The sequence below is a fragment of the Protopterus annectens genome, chromosome 2.part1 (genome assembly GCF_019279795.1).
Source record: "Protopterus annectens isolate FY-2018-M chromosome 2.part1, PAN1.0, whole genome shotgun sequence".
In the NCBI taxonomy this organism is placed as follows: Eukaryota; Metazoa; Chordata; order Ceratodontiformes; family Protopteridae; genus Protopterus; species Protopterus annectens.
In genome coordinates this window covers 1,428,586,142-1,428,605,552 of record NC_056729.1, presented here as the reverse complement: position 1 = coordinate 1,428,605,552, position 19,411 = coordinate 1,428,586,142, and the positions used below count along the sequence as shown (strand labels likewise).

Genomic DNA, 19,411 nt, shown 5'->3' with positions numbered 1-19,411 from the left:
AATTTGTAGTGTAGACTGAACTAATCACAACATTGCTTGAACAACCAATAACTAAGAAGCAGCTCCAAATTGAACAAATGAGCTATAGTTGTAGTCCGTATAATATTCTATATTGCATGATTACATAAGTTTATGTTTTGCCTTCCTTCTGGGGGCACCTGACATCTGGGGCAAGAAAAACTGACGATGGTGTCAGCTGGCTCTTTTATACCCCTGCCGCACTGACGTCAGGGAAGAAGCGACGACAACCGACGCCAGACCTAGACTTTGGAATTCGGCCGACCGAGGACCTGCCTGATGGCAGGATAACCCATCTGGTATGACTGCAGCTGTATGTACGATGAACATCAGTCTTGAGTAAAATCCTTTTCCCTGCTCTTGCTGTGGCACTTGTTGAACAGCCCTCATGTCCATGAGAGCTGCGACTTGTTTTTGAGCCTCTGCCCATTGATTTTTGGCAGGTCTGGCCAACCGTTTTCCCTTGGCAGGGTATGGAAATGAAACTTGTAGCCTTGAGACACTGTCTAGAACCCAGTTGTCCTGGGTTATAATGTGCCAATTTTGAGAAAAAAGTGCTAGTTTTCCCCCTAAAGCTGCTGTAGAAGGTAAGTGCTTGGTGCAGGCAGGGGGAAGTCATTGGGACTGTTTCGTGTATGACTGTGCTTTGTCTTCTCCACCTTTGGAGGTAAAAGCACTCCAATGCTTAGGCCTGTAGGATCCTTGCGGCTGTGATCTGCCTCTAGGGCGTCTGTATCTGCCCCTTTAAGGTCTGTCTGAGACTGGAAGGGACCAATTCATTGTAGGCCAGTGTCTACTAAATCTAGGAGGCTGTACCTGTAAAAAATCCTTGACCGTTTGCAAAGATTTAGCTTTGTCGTCCATTTTCTTTAACACCTCTTCTGCCTTAACACCAAACAAGGTATCATGTTGAAAAGGAGCATCTAATAACTTTGCTTTAACATGGTCAGGCAGTTTGTTCCTTTAACCAAGCATGCCTCCTAATGACAGAACCCGTAACAGCGTCCCTGCAGGAGGCCTCCAGAGAATCAAACCCACATTGCAAAGTATGCTTTTCAACTTGTTCAGCTGCATGCAATAAATCCTGCATTTCTTTGTTTTCTGCACAATCAGAATTTTCCATCATTTTCTGTTTAAGCAGTGTCATGATATATTGCTGATATCTGAGCATATGAAACTTGCAATTTAAGGCCCTAATAGCCAAAGTAGCAGATGTGTAAATCTTTTTTCCCCATCTATCCAGTGCCCTAGAATCCCTGTCAGAGGGGGTAGGGTTTTTTGCAGTAGAAGCCTTGAACCCTTTTGGACCCTGAGAAACAGTTTCTCGGTCTGCAATAGGGTTTTTTAAAAGGAATTTATGAGAGTCAGGGACCCTGTAGTATCTGTCCAGCTTAACAGGAGCTGGAGGTCAAGAGTCAGGGGTTAGACTAGACTCCGAGAACACATCTACAATGTCCAACACAGGTGGAATAGCTAGAGGCCTGTGTTGAAGTAGTAAAAGGAAGTCTCTGAGCCTCGTCTTAGATTCTGAAAAATCTTGGCTCTCCCAGTGGAATTGCTCCCCCATAGTATGCAAGGTTTCCCCAAAAGAGTAGCCCTCAGGAGGAGACGCTGAATGAATTGATTCTTCAGCATCAGAATCCTCATAGGGGGGAAGAGAATATTCCTGATCAGAAGAGGAATCAGAAGAAATGGAAACATGATCTGAAGATTCATAGTCTGTCTCTTGCCTAGGCCTCTTATTCTATATTGTAATGAGCTGAAATGGCAGAGGCATGGATCTTAATTGATGAGAAGGATAGGCCTTTGTCCAGCATCTCGGTCAGATATTGTAAAATCTGAGGAATATTTGGTAGAAGCGTGTCAATTCCTTGCGCCCGATTCCAAGCACAGAATCTCTTCCATTTTTCTGCATAAGACTTCCTGGTGCTGGGCTTCCTGGCCTCCAAAATAACATCCATAACCACTTTAGAGAGAGGTGTATTCTGAATGGTTACACTATCCGCCATGCAGCTAGATTTAGGGTTCTGAGATGGCTGTGCAAGATCTGATTGTTTTGTTGGGTCAGTAAATGAGGAATTTGAGGCAATGTCCAGGCAGGGCCTTCAGACAAGCTCCTTAGGATTGGGTACCAGTGTTGGTGAGGCCAATCCGGGGCTATCAGTACCATTTGTGGCTTCTCTTGTCTGACCTTTAGGAGTACCTTGGGGAGGAGAGGCAGTGGAGGAAAGGCATATACTGTAAGGTTGTTCCAGCTGAATGACAAAGCATCCACTTTCCATGCATGTTTGTGATAAGTCCTTGTGCAGAATCTCTGAAGTTGGCAGTTGTGAGGGGAGGCAAAAAGATCTGTCTGGGCATCCCCATTTCCTTGTTATCATGCTGAAGATTTGTGGATCTAGTTTCCACTCATGAGGGTCCATGAGGTTTCTGCTTAGCTCGTCTGCCAGTGCATTTGTTTTTCCTGGCAGGAATTGTGCTTGCAGGTATACTTGGTAAGTCAATGCTGTGTTCCACAAAATCATGGCTTGTCTGTAGAGGGGGTAGGAATGTGTGCCCCCCTGCTTATGTACCACATGACTGTGGTGTTGTCCGTCTTTATCAGCAGTTGTCCTGGATGAAGTAGGTCCTTGAAGGCTGACAGGGCATTTTGTACAGCTAGCATCTCTTTTTGATTGATGTGAGGATGCCTTTGGCTTGGGGACCATGTGCCCTGAATACATTTTCCTGCCATGTGGGCCCCCCAGGCATAACCTGAAGCATCTGTTGTTAGTGTTTGCCTGGCTGTGGGTAAAGTGAATGGCTGTCCCTTGTTGTGGTGACAGGCCTGTGCCCACCATCGAAACTCCTGTTGTAGGCAGGGAATGAGTGAAATTATTGATTCCAGGCTGTGGCAATGTTGAGTCCAAAGACTTTTTAGATACCATTGTAGTTTCCTCATATGCAGTCTTGCATATGGAATTAGCAGAATGCAGGAGGCCATGTAGCCCAGAGCCTGCAGAATTTTTCTTGCAGATAACTGGGTCTTTGTTGCCATGCTTTTGAAGTAAGAAGTCAGTTGCCTTTGTCTGGTGTGAGATAAGCTATCTGTGCAGTTGTATTTAAGCTTGAACCAAGCAATATTATCTCGAGAGGGTACTAGTTTTGATTTATTTTCGTTTACTGTGTACCCTAGGCAAATTAGTAATCTTTTTACAAACGCCAGATGCTTTTGTAGAATGTCTTTGGTCTCTGCTTGAATAAGGCAGTCGTCCAAGTAGGGATATATTTGAATTCCTCTTTCTCTGCAAAATGCAATTACTGGTGCCAGGCATTTTGTGAAGACCCTGGGCGCAGTAGAAAAGCCAAAGGGCAGTGCAGACAATTGGTAGTGTATTGAGCCAGCTATGAATCTGAGGTATCTTCTGCAAGATTGTCTGATTGGGACATGCAGGTATGCCTCTTTGAGGTCCAAAGTTACAAGCCAAGCCTTCTTGCCCAGCATGAGCAGAAGCTGCTGCAGAGCCAACATTTTGAATTTCGGAACGTCCAGAAAAGTTTTTAGAATAGACAGGTCCAGAATTGGTCTCCATGCTTTATCCTTTCTTGGTACTAAGAAAAGTCTTGAGTAAAATTCTTGCTCCTGCTCTTGAGGCACTGGCTGAATAGCCCCCATGTCCATGAGAGATGAAACTTGTTTTTGTGCCTCTGCCCACTGACTGCGTGGCAGGTCTGGCATACCTTTTGCCTTTGGAAGGGTGTGAAAGTGGAACCTGTAGCCCTGAGAGACTATATTTAAGACCCATTTGTCCTGGGTGATCATGTGCCAATTTTGTGAAAAAAGTGCTAGCTTTCCCCCTAAGGGTGCTGCCAAAATATAAATGCTTGGCATTGGCAGAGGGAAGTCATTGGGACTGTTTCCTATAAGGCTGTGATTTGTCTTCTCCGCTTTTGGAGGCAGAAGCACCCCATTGTTTGGGCCTGTATGAGCCCTGGGGCTGTTGTCTGCCTCTAGGGCATCTGTATCTGCCTTTTTGTGGCCTGTCTGACACTGGAAAGGACCAATTCTTAGAAGGCCAGTTCCTGCTAAATCTGGGTGGCTGGACCTGTAAGAAATCCTTTACTGTCTGCATAGATTTAGCTTTATCCTCCATTTTCTTCAACACCTCTTCTGCCTTAACACCAAATAAAGTATCATGCTGTAATGGAGCATTGAATAATAAATGATCAGGCAGAGTCTGTTCCTTTAACCAAGCATGCTTTCTAATGACAGAACCTGTTACAGTGGCCCTGAAAGAGGCCTCCAGTCAATCATAACCACATTGTAAAGTATGTTTTCCCACTTGTTCAGCTGCATGCAATAAATACTGCATTTCCTTGTTCTAAGACCATTCAGAATTTGTCAACATTTTCTGTTTTAGCAGAGACATTAAGTATTGCTGATATTTAAGCATATGAAACTGACAATTTAAAGCCCTTACAGCCAAGGTAGCAGAAGTGTAAACTTTTTTCCCCATCTGTCCAGAGCCCTATAATCTCTATCTGAGGGGACAGGGATTTTTGCAGTAGCAGCTTTAACCCCTTTGGGACCCTGAAAAATAGTTTCTGGGTCAGCAACAGTGTTTTTATATAGAAATTTATGAGAATCTGGTACCCTGTAGTATCTGTCTGGCTTAAAAGGTGCAAGAGGTAAAGAGTCAGGAGACGGGCCTGACTCTGAAAATTCATCATCTACAATGTCTAGAACAGGTGGAATAATAGCAAGAGGTCTGTGCTGAGGTAGTAAAAGAAAGTCTCTGAGCCTTTTCTTAGAATCTGAGTAAACTTGGCTCTCCCAGTGGAAATGCTCCCTCATGGCATGCAGGGTTTCCCCAAATGAGCAATCCTCAAGAGTAAAAGCTGAAGGAATAGATTCTTCAGCATCAGAATTCTCACTGGGAGGAATAGAGTATCCCTGTTCTGAAGAGGAGTCAGAGGAAATGGAAACCTGATCAGAGGAATCATATTCAGTGTCTTGCCTAGGCCTCTTATCAGGAGGGGGATGGGAACCCCTGATCAAAGTAATTAGGTCTTCGGCCATTTTCAGCATCTGTTTCTTAGGCATGGAAGTCTGTCCTGGAGAATTCTGTACTTGTTTCCTTGTCTTTAAAACTGTTTTAGACTTTGTCTTGGAAGCTGAAGTTGGTTTGATAAAAAGCTGTGCAGGTCTGAAAACACCCTCAGAAGCCGATGCCTGCTCAGTGGCTCTGGACCCATCTGAGGGATTAGTTTCCGAAGGCCCAATACCTTGAGTATCCAGAGGCCTACTTATCTCCACGTGGGAGTTGGAGGCGGCCTGTGGCTCTGAGGTAGTGGGTGTCAGGGGCTGCGAAAGCGCCTCACTGAGAACCGGCGACTGGCCTAAAAGAGGCTTCGTCGGTTTTGGACCTCGGATGCCTGTCCTTTTCTTTTTCTTTGCGCTTTTTATGAACTCCGGTCGTCGGCTGTTCCGATGGCATTATGTAGTTAAACCTTCGGCCAAAGTAATGAAAAGCAAAATCGTACCGACACTTAATAGTGCGTTGGTTAAATCTAGCACAAAACCGACAACTAGCAACATCATGGTCAGGGCCTTGGCAAGGAATACAGTAAGAATGAAAATCCTTGAGGGGTATTTGCTTCCCACAAGAAATACAATTGTTAACTTTTTCTGACATCGGTCTGGAGCAAGAAAAAAGTTTCCGCAACAGGGTACTTAGCTTTATTGAAGACTTCGGATCTGAAATTCAATTTCAAAAATCTCAGGAGTCGGCCGACCGGCACTTGCAAACTGCTTTTGCTTCGGGCACCGCGCGGCAAGAAAGACTGAAGAGAATGGCGTCAGCTGCATCTTTTATACCCCTGGCGCTCTGACGTCAGGGAAGAGCTGACAGCAACCGGCGCCAGACCAGGACTTTGGAATTCAGGCCGTCTGCGGGTAGCCTGCTAGCAGGATAACACAAGTGTAATGACTTCAACAGTGAAACATGATGAACATCCTTGAGTAAGTTCCGGATCCGTGCTGGTCTGCCGGGACTTCCTGGATGACTCTTTTTCTAGCAGTCTTGAAACTTCTATGACTGCTTGGGCCCTCAGATTGGCTGGAACATCAGAAAGGGATTTGCTTGACGGCAAGGGGGGTTGAAAGAAAGGAATTATGTATCCTCCGGATATGACTGAGTGTACCCATTTGTCTCGCGTTCAGTTTTGCCAGGCTTTTGGGTACAGTGATAGTCTTCCCCCGACTGCCTCCAGAGGCGGGCAGCCGGGCAACCCTTCCGGGATGCTGGAAGGGTTTTTCAGAGAAGGATTCTCTGTTGCCCTGGTTCTTCGGACCCCCCCTCTGCCACGAGGGCGGCATCTGTTGCTGTTTCCTCCTCTGCCCCTGTAGGAAAAGTCACTACGTGTGTCAGGCGAGGCTCCCTGGGATTTCCAAAACCACATTTTGCCACTCTTCTGACCCTTGGGATATGGTCTGGAAGGAGTGGAAAAACGGACTCCCATGGCAGAGAGAGTCTTGCCTTCCTGTTCACACCTAGTCAGAGTGTCTTTCACCTGTGGTCCAAAAAGAAAGGAACCGTTCAAAGGGAGTGTTGGTGAATGACACTCTAAAGGGTTCCGCAAAATTACACAGTCGCATCCATGCATGTCTCCTGAGGGCCACGCCTGTACCCGTGGCTCTACTCGCACCATCGGCTGCATAGGAAATGAGCCTCATGGAGGAGTTGATTACCAAATTAAGGGTCGGCAGCTGAAAAGCCACTTTAGCTTGAACCCCTTCAGCTGATAGATCCTGGAGGGAATCTCCGAGCTCTTTCAGGAGATCCCTCTGAAGCCTGGTAAAATGCATAAGTAATTCAGTGACCTCATGGAAAATGTCAAATGTCACTGAAGCAAACATTCGCTTCCCGTATCTATCCATGGTCCTAGACTCCTTGTTAGGATGATGGGCAGAGGAAGAAGTTTCCGCTAACTCCTTTTTAGTGGCTGCTGCTACCACCATGGTATCTACGGGAACACCCTTAGTAAGGAACTGTTTATCAGGGGGTGCAGTGATAAACTTGCCGGGTCTCCTCGGGGTTGGTTCCACTGTATCCAGGGCTGACCAATCCCTTCGAGCCACCACTGACATTAGTGGATCTAAAGGCGGAGACACCCAGGAGGTGGAAGGTCGGGAACCAAACGCATCCAGGAATACAGATTTGTTCTCGGTAGGGGCTAGGACATTCCAGTTCCCCCTCTGCTTAAGCATTTCTAGGATGTCCGAAAAAGAAACATCTTCAGTGGGGGAACTCGGGGACCCTTCCGATTCATCCAAATCCGTATCCAAAGTGACCGACTCGGGGGAGTCAATGTGCTTCCTCTTGCACTTCTTCTGAGGGGGCTCCTCTGAATGATCAGGGGAGGCCTTGGAAGAAGAGGAAACACCCAATGGGGTGCTCTGGAGAGCTGGTTCCCACGCTTGGGGTCTGGAGGAGGGGCAGAGGTTGACGCAGGCTCTACAGGGGACAGAGCCAGTGGGGTCGAAAGTGGAGCTGATTCAGAGGTCAGTACACTCCTCATGACATTGAAGGAGTCCTTGCCATGATGCAGAGAAGGCTCCGGTTCAGAGGAAACCGGAATCCTCCTCCGCACCGAGGGAGACGGCAGCGAGGCCGATGTAGTAGCTGAGCTCACCTGCGCCGAAGCTCCGTGAGGGAGAACAGTGTAGGACAAGGGTCCGGTGTCACTCGCCCCCTCGGAGCCGATGAGGGAGTCTTGGCGCCCAGATCCCTCGACGGACGGCACCATCGAGGGGATCGGTGCCGACAATGGAACCGAAGGAGAAATTATCGGTGCCGACGGTTCCACGATTCGAACCCCAACAAACTCCGGCTCAGAGCTCAATGGAGTCGGAAGAGGAACATTTATGAAAGCGGACGGAGCAGACACCTGTTGAGGAGGGCTGGACAACATTTTGGCCAGTGCCTGCGACTTCAACAACCTACTGACCACTCTCTCCACGTCGTGATCCGAAAGCCTAGAGGACCGAGAAGAGTGGGAGAATCTATGACTGCGGTCACTCTGCAACAGGGGAGACCGAGGAGCCAAATGTATAGACTCTAAAGAAGGGGACCTCGGCCTCTTGTGGGTCCGCGATGGCTCCGAAGGTACTGGTGGAGCCGACGAGGAGGCAGTCTCCTTGGTTCCAGCCGGAACCGAAGTAGTAGGTAAGGCTTGGGCCAATGACGGTTCCGAGCTGGGAGCCGACGATTTGGTCGGTTTAGGAGATTTCACAGGCAGAGCCTTGGCCAGTGAATCCTGGGGCTTAAGAAGACCCCTCAAAATAAGCTTATTATTGCTTTCCTGCAGAAATCAGACTAAATGCATGGCATACAGAACAAGAGTCCTGCAGGTGCACTGCGCCTAAGCAATAGATGCAAGAAGTGTGCCTGTCAGAGACATTTTCTGACAGCATGAGTCACACCTCTTGAATCCAGACACCTTGGATTCTTTAGACATATCCACAATTAGAAAGATACTGCACTAAATGGTTTTGGCCAAAAGGCCGAACAGCAGAACTAAAACCAGACACTAACCACAAAAAACAAAAAACACATGGTATACTACGGTTAAAGATATATATATATATATATATATATATATATATATATATATATATATATATATTTTTTTTTAAACTAGGAAGCCTCTAACTTAAACGGCTACCTAACAAACAGAAAGAAGAAAAAGCTTAACCTAAAATGCTACCTACATAAGGGATAGAGGGAGGGGGAGGGGAAGAACTCTCTAACTTAAACGAGTTCTAAGGGAAAACTACCAATACACTAAAATAAAACTAGTTAGCGACTATATTTTAAACAAACTACCAGAAAAAAACCCTAATCTAACAGAAAAAGTAGTTCAATAAAACTTATACGAGCCTGAGCCAGTAACAATAACAACGAACCTCGCAGCTGAAGCAGCAAACGAGATCTGGGTAGCTAGCGCTAGGCATCATGGGATAAGGGGTAGCCTCAAGCCAGTAAACAGCTCTCGAGCTACAGAAGATGGCAGAGTCGGAGCAGAGGATCAGCTCCGATCCCAACAAGAAAGAAAATAAGGCGAGACAGACAACTTAACATCAACCCTTCACATCACCAAAAGGACACCATCCCCACGGTGAAGCATGGTAGTGGCAGTATCATGCTTTGGGATTGCTTTTCTTCAGCTGGAACTGGGGCTTTAGTCAAGGTGGAGGGAATTATTAACAGTTCCAAATACTAGTCACTTTTGACAGAAGACCTTCAGGCATCTGCTAGAAAGCTAAGATGAAGAGGAATTTCACTTTTCAACATGACAATGACCCCAAGCATACATCCAAATCAACAAAACAAGTTTAAGCTTTGGAATGGCCCAGCCACAGCCCAGACCTAAATCCAATAGAAAATCCGTGGGGTGACGTGAAGAAGGCTGTACACAAGAGATGCCCTCGTAATCTGACAGATTTGGAGTGCTTTTTCAAGGAAGAGTGGGCAAATATTAACAAGTAAAGATGTGCCATGCTGACAGACTGCTATCCAAGATGACTGAATGCTGTAATTAAATCAAAAGGTGCTTCACCAAAGTATTAGTTTAAGGGTGTGCACATTTATGCAACCAGCTTATTGTAGATTTTTATTTTTTATATTTTTTCCCAAAACAGATATGCTTGTTTTTCAATTGAACTGTACAAGTTATAGGTCACATTAAAGGTGGGAAAAGTTTTGAAATTATTTATTGCGTCTTATTTTTCATATCACAAAAACCTGGCATTTTAACAGGGGTGTTGTTTTATATCCACTGTGTATATACTTACAAGTCTCGAAATACTGAAATACTGAATTTTTTGCAAAAGCGCTCTAAATCTGTCAGATTGCAAGGGCATCTCTTGTGCACAGTCCTGGTATTTGGAACTGTTTAGTGACTGGTAAATTGGAACTATTCAGAATTCCCTCCACTTTGACTAAAGCCCCGATTCCAGCTGAAAAAAAGCAACCCCAATACTGACACTGCCACCACTATGCTTCACCGTGGGAATGGTGTTCTTTTGGTGATGTGAAGTGCTGTTTTGCGCCAAACATACCTTTTCGAATTGTAGCCAAAAAGTTCAACCTTGGTCTCATCAGACCATAACACATTTTCCCACATTTTTTGGCAGAGTTGCTGTATTGCTTTGTAAATTTTAGCTGGACCTGGATTTTTTCTGTGTAAGAAAAGGCTTCTGTCTTCCAACCCTACCCCACAGCCCAGACATATGGAGAATATGGGAGATTGTTGTCACGTGTAGTACACAACTAGTACTTGCCAGAAATTCCTGCAGTTCCCTCAGTGTTGCTGTAGGTCTCTTGGCAGCCCCCCTGACCAGTTTTTGTCTTCTGTTTTCATCAATTTTGGTGGGACGTCCAGGTCTTTGCAACGTCACTGTTGTCCCAAGTTTTCTCCAGTTTTTGATGGCTGTCTTCACTATGTTTCACGGTATATCCAATGCTGTGGAACTTTTTTGTACCCTTCTCATGACTGATACCTTTCAACAATGAGATACCGTTGATGCTTTGTAAGCTCTCTGTGAAACATGGCTTTTGCTGTAGCAGGCAACTGAGTAAATGTCAGGAAAATCCTACTAGGACAGCTGGACTTTATTTGGGGTTAATCCAAGTCCCTCTAATTGATGGCAGGTGTGCACCCAAGAAGACTGAATGATGTAATTAAATCAAAAGGTTCTTCAACAAAGTATTAGTTTGAGGGTGTGCACAGTTATGCACCCAGCTTATTGCATGTTTTACTTTTTATATTTTTCCCCTAACAGATTTGTTTGTTTTTCAATTGAATTGTACAGGTTACAGGTCACATTAAAGGCGGGAAAAGTTTTGAAAAGATTTACTGTGGTCTCATTTTTTTTGTATCACAAAAACCTGGCATTTTAACAGGGGTCAAAGCACAAAATCTGTGCTATAAATCCTGGTTGACCAAGTCCACAACAACATAAAACAAACTCAGGAACCATGAGGCTTACAAAAGTAGAAAGACTTTAATCCAACTGATGCTAGTGTGCACACACTTTTACTAATATGCTTCCTAGGAGTTGGACTACTGAGCCATTATGTAAATTTTTGGAAAATGAGTTGAAAGTGGTGTTAAGAACCTCCACTACAACAGTAAACAATACTAGATACTTTTTAGAACTGACAGCGTTGAAAACCTTTAATAGTGTTATTGGATGTGATTTGATTACATTGGATGTTAATGCTCTCTTCACTTTGATACCAAATGAAGAGGGCATCAAAATGCTCAAAGAATACATTTCATCTATACCTGAATTGAAAGAATTTAATATAGGTTTAACATGTGCTCTTCCTGAAATAATTTTAAACAACATCATCTTATTTCAGAATCAACTTTTTAAACAACAAAAAGGTGTGGTCACGGGGACTCCCAAGGCCAACACTTATACGAATCTTGTCATGAATAGTTGGGAAAACGAGTTAATCATTAGTATAACAAACAAGTATGTAAACAAATTTGGTTTTCTATAGACGTTTTGTAGATGACTTGTTTTTATTATGAGAAGGTTCACTGCTGGATTTAAATGACTTTATTGCATACTTACACATTACTACCAATTTTTTGAGATTTAAGAAACAAATTAGTTATAAACAGACTGATTTTTTAGATGAATGATTATAAAGGATGTTAGAGGTGGTATACAAACTAGATTATATACCAAGCAAGTTAAAAAATGTACTTATTTGCAGAGATAAAATATGCATCCACCATTTACTTTTAATAATATAGTTAAAAATCAAATGTCTAGAATATAATTACTTAACACTCTAGACACAGATGCTGACCAGCAAATGGGTACTTTGATTCAAGATTTTCATAACCGGGGCTATAAACATCATGCCTTCATTAAAGCATGGGAGCACACTGTACAAGAAAGAAATACTTCTTTGAGACCTATTTTTAATAAAATATCAAATGATACTATTAATACTAATGCCAATAATATTAGAAATAACACAAGATGTGCATACAAGAAAAACTTTGGGTGTCGAGCAATGTTTGCTTATGATCGTTAATACAGTAAAAGTTAAACCTATCATTAAAAAGCATTGGTCAGTGTGCTCACATGTACCTGAATTAAAACACATATATGACTTAAGTCCTATGTTTGGATATAAAAAAAATCATTTGTATTACAGAGAGCAAGTTACAACACTAACAACTAATACTTTGAGAAGTGGGACATGGCAATGTGGTAGATGCATTTTTGTAAATACATTTATGTGGAAAACACAACTATTCATCCTCTTTATAGCTATCTTTTTAAACTTAAGGCATATGGTAATTGTCATACTAGAAATCTAGTTTACTTGGCAAAATGTTGTGAATATCCAGCATATTATATAGGTAAAACTAACCAATGCCTAAAGGATAGAATAGCTAACCATTTGTCAGAAATAAGGAAAAAAGTGGAACGCAATGCATTATTTAAACATATACAAACTACTACTAATAAGCATATGTTTAAATTTATGATACTGTTTTCCCTAAGCCTCGTGGAGAAGATATTAACACTACAAACAGGAAATGAGGAAAATAAACGGATATTACATTTCAAATCACATCAACCACCAGGACTGAACGATGTCAGCATTAAACCAATTTTGAAAGTTTTAAGTAACAGAATCACTTAATTTTTAATTCCTTTTATATGTATTGCAAATAAGTAACAATTATGTGTATATATCTTTAAATTGAATTGTTAATTGGGTTGAACATTTGACTAATTTTTTTGTATTTAAGCTATGCAGTCATTTAATGACCGTCAATGCCTGAGTAAGCGTATTCATACGTGAAAGTGTGTGTACACTAGCATCAGTTGGATTAAAGTCTTTCTACTTTTATATGCCTCATGGATCCTGAGTTTCTATTTTTTTAACAGGGGTGTGTACACTTTTTATATCCTGTGTGTGTGTGTGTGTGTGTGTGTGTGTGTGTGTGTGTGTGTGTGTGTGTGTGTGTGTGTGTATGTGTGTCTAGGTGTGCATGTCTATATGAAAAGGTGTAATGTACTGGATCGAAGGGCCATTTACACCAACACCCAGATTACTGATGTAATAATGCTGAAACAAACACCACCCAGATTACTGATGTAATAATGCTGAAACAAACACTGATGTGTTCTGTCCATGCTCTGGGACTTGCCCTGAAGCAGATTAAACCAAACGCAAGTATGTTTTGCAGGGGAGCAAGCCACCGTGAGCCCCAACCCACCCCTGCTAATTATATACTAACTCCTAAATCACACAATCCCCAGAGGGAGAGACTATTCCCCTATGCAAGGACTGTTGATCTTGCACACCTATCGACCATCTGTTTGTGTCGACTAAATGGAATCGAGCAAGCAGGAGTTGACGCACCTGGTCATTCAATCTAGTGCCCACAACCAATACTGAGATGCAGCTTTTCATGGCAATTACCTGACCTAAATATCAGTATGTACATTAATGATATTGTGCTATCAACCTGTTACATCTACCTGATCTAAATAATGATTTCACTAATTTGGAAATGGATCACTGCAAACAAATTTGATTATGCAATACTTAAAAATTCCACAGTCATGGTTTTGGTGCTGAAATACCACAGACAAAAATCAATCAACATTATTCAAAGTTTCAATGTTTCATAAATTCCTACTGAGCCTTTTCACACCACCAGCAAGTCTGCATCCTTTAAATATAGGACCAAATGCACTCTCACTTAACCCATCATCTAATTTAGTCTTATGAAAGACCAGAGAATCTTTACACTTCCATTTGCTTACCGTGTGACTTTGAGCAAGTCACTTAACCATACAGTGCTTCTGGGTCACCCGTGAAAAATGGTGCAGAATAATATTCAGGAAAAAGGGTGAGGTTTAAGGGAAGGCAATGAAATGAGCAACTTGTGTAACGCTGGACTGAACAATAATTACATATCATGAAAAATGCTACTATGACTTTTCCTGTATGTCACTCTGGAATGGGGGGGGGGCACTTGTCTCCGACATTTCTCAATTAACACTTCTTAATTTAAAATTAATTAAAACTCTCTCCTGAAGTAAAACATGCAAACAGATACTTACTGAATCACTAAAACAACATAAAATGGAAGCCTAAAGCAATTAGTTCTTGTTATAAAAAGGAGGTACTGCACATAAAGAGCGGACTGAAATGTCTATCCAACCATATTGGAATAGCAAGAAGTAAACAGAGCAACTACAGATTAGCTCTAAATACGCAGTGTCAAACATATCAGAGACGCCAATGGAATCATATCAATGAAAGGCTCATGCATAATGGTTTATGATTGTGCTGGGAAGTCCTAAACCAACGAATGCAGAGATGAAAGGTAAGCAAGATTTTTTTTTTGCACTATAGGAATGACTGACCATTTACACATTGTGTACTGATACATATAAGACCTCAGTCAATAAAAAAGTGTCACATGCATGCTCTGTAGCACAGAAAGATTAAGTCTTGACACCGGCCAAGATGAATGAGAATGAATTAACAATCAGGTTACTGCTGAAGCTGAAAACAGCAGGTAGGCATGAATATAAAAAACAGCACATTCATCTTGGGAAGAAAAAAGGCATCTCAACATACTGCACTGATCGATATTTATAAGTTACTGGCATTTGTTTACCAGGAAAGTCCAACTGAGCAGTGTCCTTTTTAAGTGGAGGCCCACAGAACAAAGTTCCACTGAACAGGCATCATGGACATCATTTGCATTATTTTACCATTTACAGTCAGTTTTATTCACAAGCCAGAGTTCCATTATTCAGACATGCTTGACAGTTACATCACTTACTAACATTTTTTTTTAAATAACAGTTTACATGGGTTGTATATGAATATTCTTAATATAGGGAGGTATATGCAGTACAGTACCCATCAGTAATGCACTGATTGTAAGGTTTTACATAATATTTGTTACTTTAAACACTTCAAAATATAGGACACAGGAAGATAAAAATAAAGAGAGCAGCCCAAAGAAAGGAAGAAGGGAGGAGGCACAAGGAAGACAAAGGAGATGAGATGATAAAGGAGCGTATACTTATGAAAATAGTACATTAGGCTTTGTGCAGCAGAGAGTAGCAATGATAACAGTTTAACGAGGGGGTGGTGCGGATGCAGAGCCATCTATCAGGTGCTGGCATGGCATTTAAAGACTTTCATGCTGTAGACTGTTAAGTGGAGTGGGGCAAAATTCCCAGCATTAGCAATGTAGTGTCAATACAGAGTACTCCTGCATTGTTGTTAGGTTTAGTTATAGACAGTAATGATTTGTCAGTGGAGCATAGATGTCCCTTAGTACTGTAAAGTTGAATGATGGACTTTAGAGATGGGATTTTTTTTTTACGTTTGTGCAATAGTTTTTAAGGTTGTATTCACTTTCAGTACAATACAGAATTTAGTTAAAGTTAGTTTAGTGGTTTTAGAGCAAGGCAATGATGTAATCTACATTGCTGGTTGATTGTGAACTTGGCAACTTTACTGTAGCATTGTTCTAGTTTGGCTGACAGGGTTGCTGAGATTGGTTAGGACAGGAAGAGGCATACAGTAGGGTGGGCAGAAAAAAAGAAGCTGCTAGGTTAGCAGAGTCAGTAAGATGGTGATTTACTCTACATAGGCAGTCTAGCTTTTGGTGAGTCTTCTTTGTGGCTTACTGAAGCTAGAGATCAAGTTTCAGGCAGTCGTCTATAACCCTACCTTGCAGTCTGATGTGTGATACCAATTCTGTATTGGTCTTACTATGTAACAGACAGAAGTTTCAGAAGGCAGGACGACAAACCCATACATCTGTTCCCACTAACTTGTACATATACAGCAGCTATTGTGTTGCATGGGTTTATGGAAGTGTTCACATACCAACATGTTGATGTCAGGCTGTTGTGAGGACAGTATGTAAGCCAGGTGAAGAAAGCTTACCTTTTTCACAGCTGCCTTGATGACAGTCTGCCCACTACTAGACGATTTGGTTCCAGTACTGGAGAAAGCAAATGGAAAGGTTTGATACTAATCAAGCACTAAAGACAGAAAGAAAACAATTCTCACCTGTTCATCCACATAATCATCTATCTGTTTCTGGCATTCTTGCCATTCTGTAGAAACATGGCTCATCTCCTGTTCCAATTCATGGTACTTCTGTAACAATGTACTGTACATATCTTCACTATATGAGTCATGTGATGCTGTTCCCAATCTAAACCAAAATCAAGTACGTAAATTATTTTTTTTCACCATACATACATTTGAAGTGATGGCTAAACAAAGTCTAAATATCCTGATAAACATTAATAGTTAGTAAACCCTTATCTTCATAAATCAAACTCTGCCATCCTATTAACCAAACAATGTAGAACTTCAGTTAAGCAGCAAATGTACAACATGTAAGATTAATTCTTGTTCTACTACACTTCTTTACATGATATAACAGTACAATAACTATGTGTTACTTTCCTATTATTGCACATTCAATTTCTTGATAAAAGACTCTACAGATGCACCCACCAATCAGCCAAAGAAAAAAAGAAGTTATTTACTCACCATAACGTTCCATGTTTGTTGTCCATAATCTCGTCTTCATTCTTGCTGGTTGAGTTCGGAACAGAGGATCAGTTCCGACTCTGCCTATCACTAAAGCTCGAGAGCTTCAACTGGCTCGAGGCTATACCCTTTCCCATCATGCTTAGGGAAGATTACTCAGACTTTGTTTGCAAATTACTAACATATTTTCAAATTACATACAAAATCTCAAGGTAATACTTATTAGTCTACGTCTCATGAGAAAAAAAGGGAAGTAGAGAACACAATTCACAACCAATAAAATTCCTCTCGATCCTCCAGGAGCGAAGGCTTGGGGAAGGAAGGTGGGACGCAAGAATGAAGGCGAGATTGTGGACAACAAATATGGAACGTTATGGCGAGTACATAACTTCTTTGTTATATTGTCCTATCTTGCCCTCATTCTTGCTGGTTGGGACAGCGTCCCTAGTACCTTCTTTCTTGGGTGGCTCAAGGGAATAAACTCTTCAGAACACTGGAACCAAAGGAAGCCCTGTTCCGGGAGACCACGTCTCCTTTGTAATGAGTGATAAAGGTAAGAGATTTGACCCATGTGGCTGCAGCACAGATTGAATCCATAGTTGACATTGCTCTTGTTGAGTGGCCTCAAAATTTTCCTGGCACTTGTTTATGCTGAGAATTATATGTGTAGGTAATAGTGTCAAGTAAGCCATTTTGACAAAAGTAACTTTCGATATTGGTGCACCTTTTTTGTTTTCTGAGAGAGAGACAAATAACTGGTCAGATTTTCTAAATTACTTTGTTCTATATAAGTAGAAGTGCAACTGCCTGTGGATATCCAGTTGGTGTAGCTTATATTCTGCCATAGTTTGGAAAAAAGACAGGCAGGTCGATGGACTGATTCAAGTTAGTCTCAGAACATACTTTGGGAAAGAATGAAGGACTGTTTCTAAGAAAAACTAAAAACGGAGGGCATAAGGATAGAGCGTGAAGTTCTGAAACCCTCCTAGCTGAAGTGATCAGGCTATCAAAAAGACTGTTTTTCCATGTTAGAAATTTTAGTTGGAAAGAGGAAGCTGGTTTGTATGATGGAAGAATCAGGGTAGTTAGTACCAAATTGAGGTCCCAAGGAGGTGGTGGTTCCCTTATTGGAAGCCTTAGTAAAAAGGTACCTCTCAGGAAAGCTTTGCACAATCTGTGAGACAATATATTTGATCCCATGTCTCTTATGTGGTAGTAAGACATGGAGGCCAATTGTACTCGAATGGTAGCTGTTACTGCATCTTCATTAAAAGGTTCTGCTAAGAAATCTAAAATTATAGTTACAGGGGCTGTGAAGGGGTCTATGTGATTCTTGGAAGCCCAACAAGAAAATCTTTTCCACTGGCTAGCATAAAGCTTTCTAGTTGTTTTATGAGACGAAACTATGATATGTCTGGAAGCCTGGCTAAGATTGGAAGTGGAGCAGCCAAGCTGTCAGTCTGAGGGTTTGGAAAGAGGGATGGAGCATTCCTGACTGATGAATCAGATGATCTGGTACCCAAATCCAGAATCCACGGCTCTTCTCAGAGATGGGGCCAAAGGAAGGGGAACCAGATTTGACAAGGCCAGTACGGAGCGTTGACTATTAACCTACAACTCAATGATTTTGCTTTCTGTAGAACTTTGGAGATTAGTGGAAACGGGGGAAAGGCATAAAGAAGTCCCAGGGGCCAATCGTGAACAAGTGCATCCCTTGGTGACTCCCTCGGAGGAGGGATTAGGGCAAGGTAGCTGCTGCATTTGGTGTTCATGGACATGGCAAAGAGGTCGCAGCAAGGCTGGCCCCACTTACAAAAAATCTGGTTCGCAATTTCCTGTTTTAGGGACCACTCATGGGGCATTAGAATTGCTCTGCTCAATTTGTCCGCTATCACGTTAGATTTCCCCGGAATATGCGCTGCAATCTGAAAACGTTGAGAGAAGACTGCCCATTACCATACTCTTTGAGTCTCTCAACAGAGGGGATAGGCTCTGGTCTCACCTTGTTTGTTGATATATCCACACTACTGAGACGTTGTCTGCCTGTATCGCAATTGTACCTATAGGAAGAGAGTTCTGGAATGCCTGCAACGCCAAAAGCACTTCTCTGATCTCTTGGACACTGATGTGAATGTGGTACTCGTGGTCCTCCCAAGTTCCTTGGATTGTCTTTCTCAGATACTGCCCCTCCCCACCCTATCTGGGAGGCATCCGTGGTCACTGTAGCTACTGGTTGCGGTAGAGTGAACAGTCTGCCCAGAATTACCTGGGTGGACTGAAGCCACCAGCATAGGTCTTTCTTGTAGGACTCTGTGACGATGATCTTGTGGGACAAGAGTAACTCCTGCAAGGACCATTGAGTGAAAAGTAACCACTGGAAGACTCTCATGTGTAAACGTGCCAGAGGTAACAGTGTTGTAGCTGCTGACATAATGCCTAAGGCCTTTAAAATGAACTTTGCCTTAACCATCTTTCTCAAGAGCAAGATGGAGACTTGATGACACAGCTTCTGTACTCTGTCGTGAGGCAGTTTTGCTACCATGTCGTCTGTACTTAAGTCTGCCCCATGAACATAATATGCTGTGATGGCAACAAGGCAGATTTTTCAAAATTTATGGTAATGCCCAGTTCCGAGCACAGATAAATGGTGGTGCCTCTTGCTTTGGTTAGTAGATTCGCAGTGGTGGTGGTCAGGAGCCAGTTGTTTAAGTATGGAAACACCGGGAATCGTGGATGCCTCAGGTGAGCCGTGACTACTGCCATGCATTTGGTGA

General features: G+C 42.5%; 1 protein-coding gene across 2 annotated transcripts in view; it reads right to left on the bottom strand.

The window, feature by feature from the left end:
* The window catches only part of FAM193A (family with sequence similarity 193 member A), a 2,395,037-nt gene that overhangs the window by 1,511,519 nt on the left and 864,107 nt on the right, over nucleotides 1–19,411 (bottom strand). For both annotated transcript variants that reach the window (XM_044062897.1, XM_044062898.1), the window contains one exon: nucleotides 16,146–16,293. In XM_044062897.1, the coding sequence (XP_043918832.1) occupies nucleotides 16,146–16,293 (148 nt within the window). The remainder of the gene's footprint in view (nucleotides 1–16,145; nucleotides 16,294–19,411) is intronic.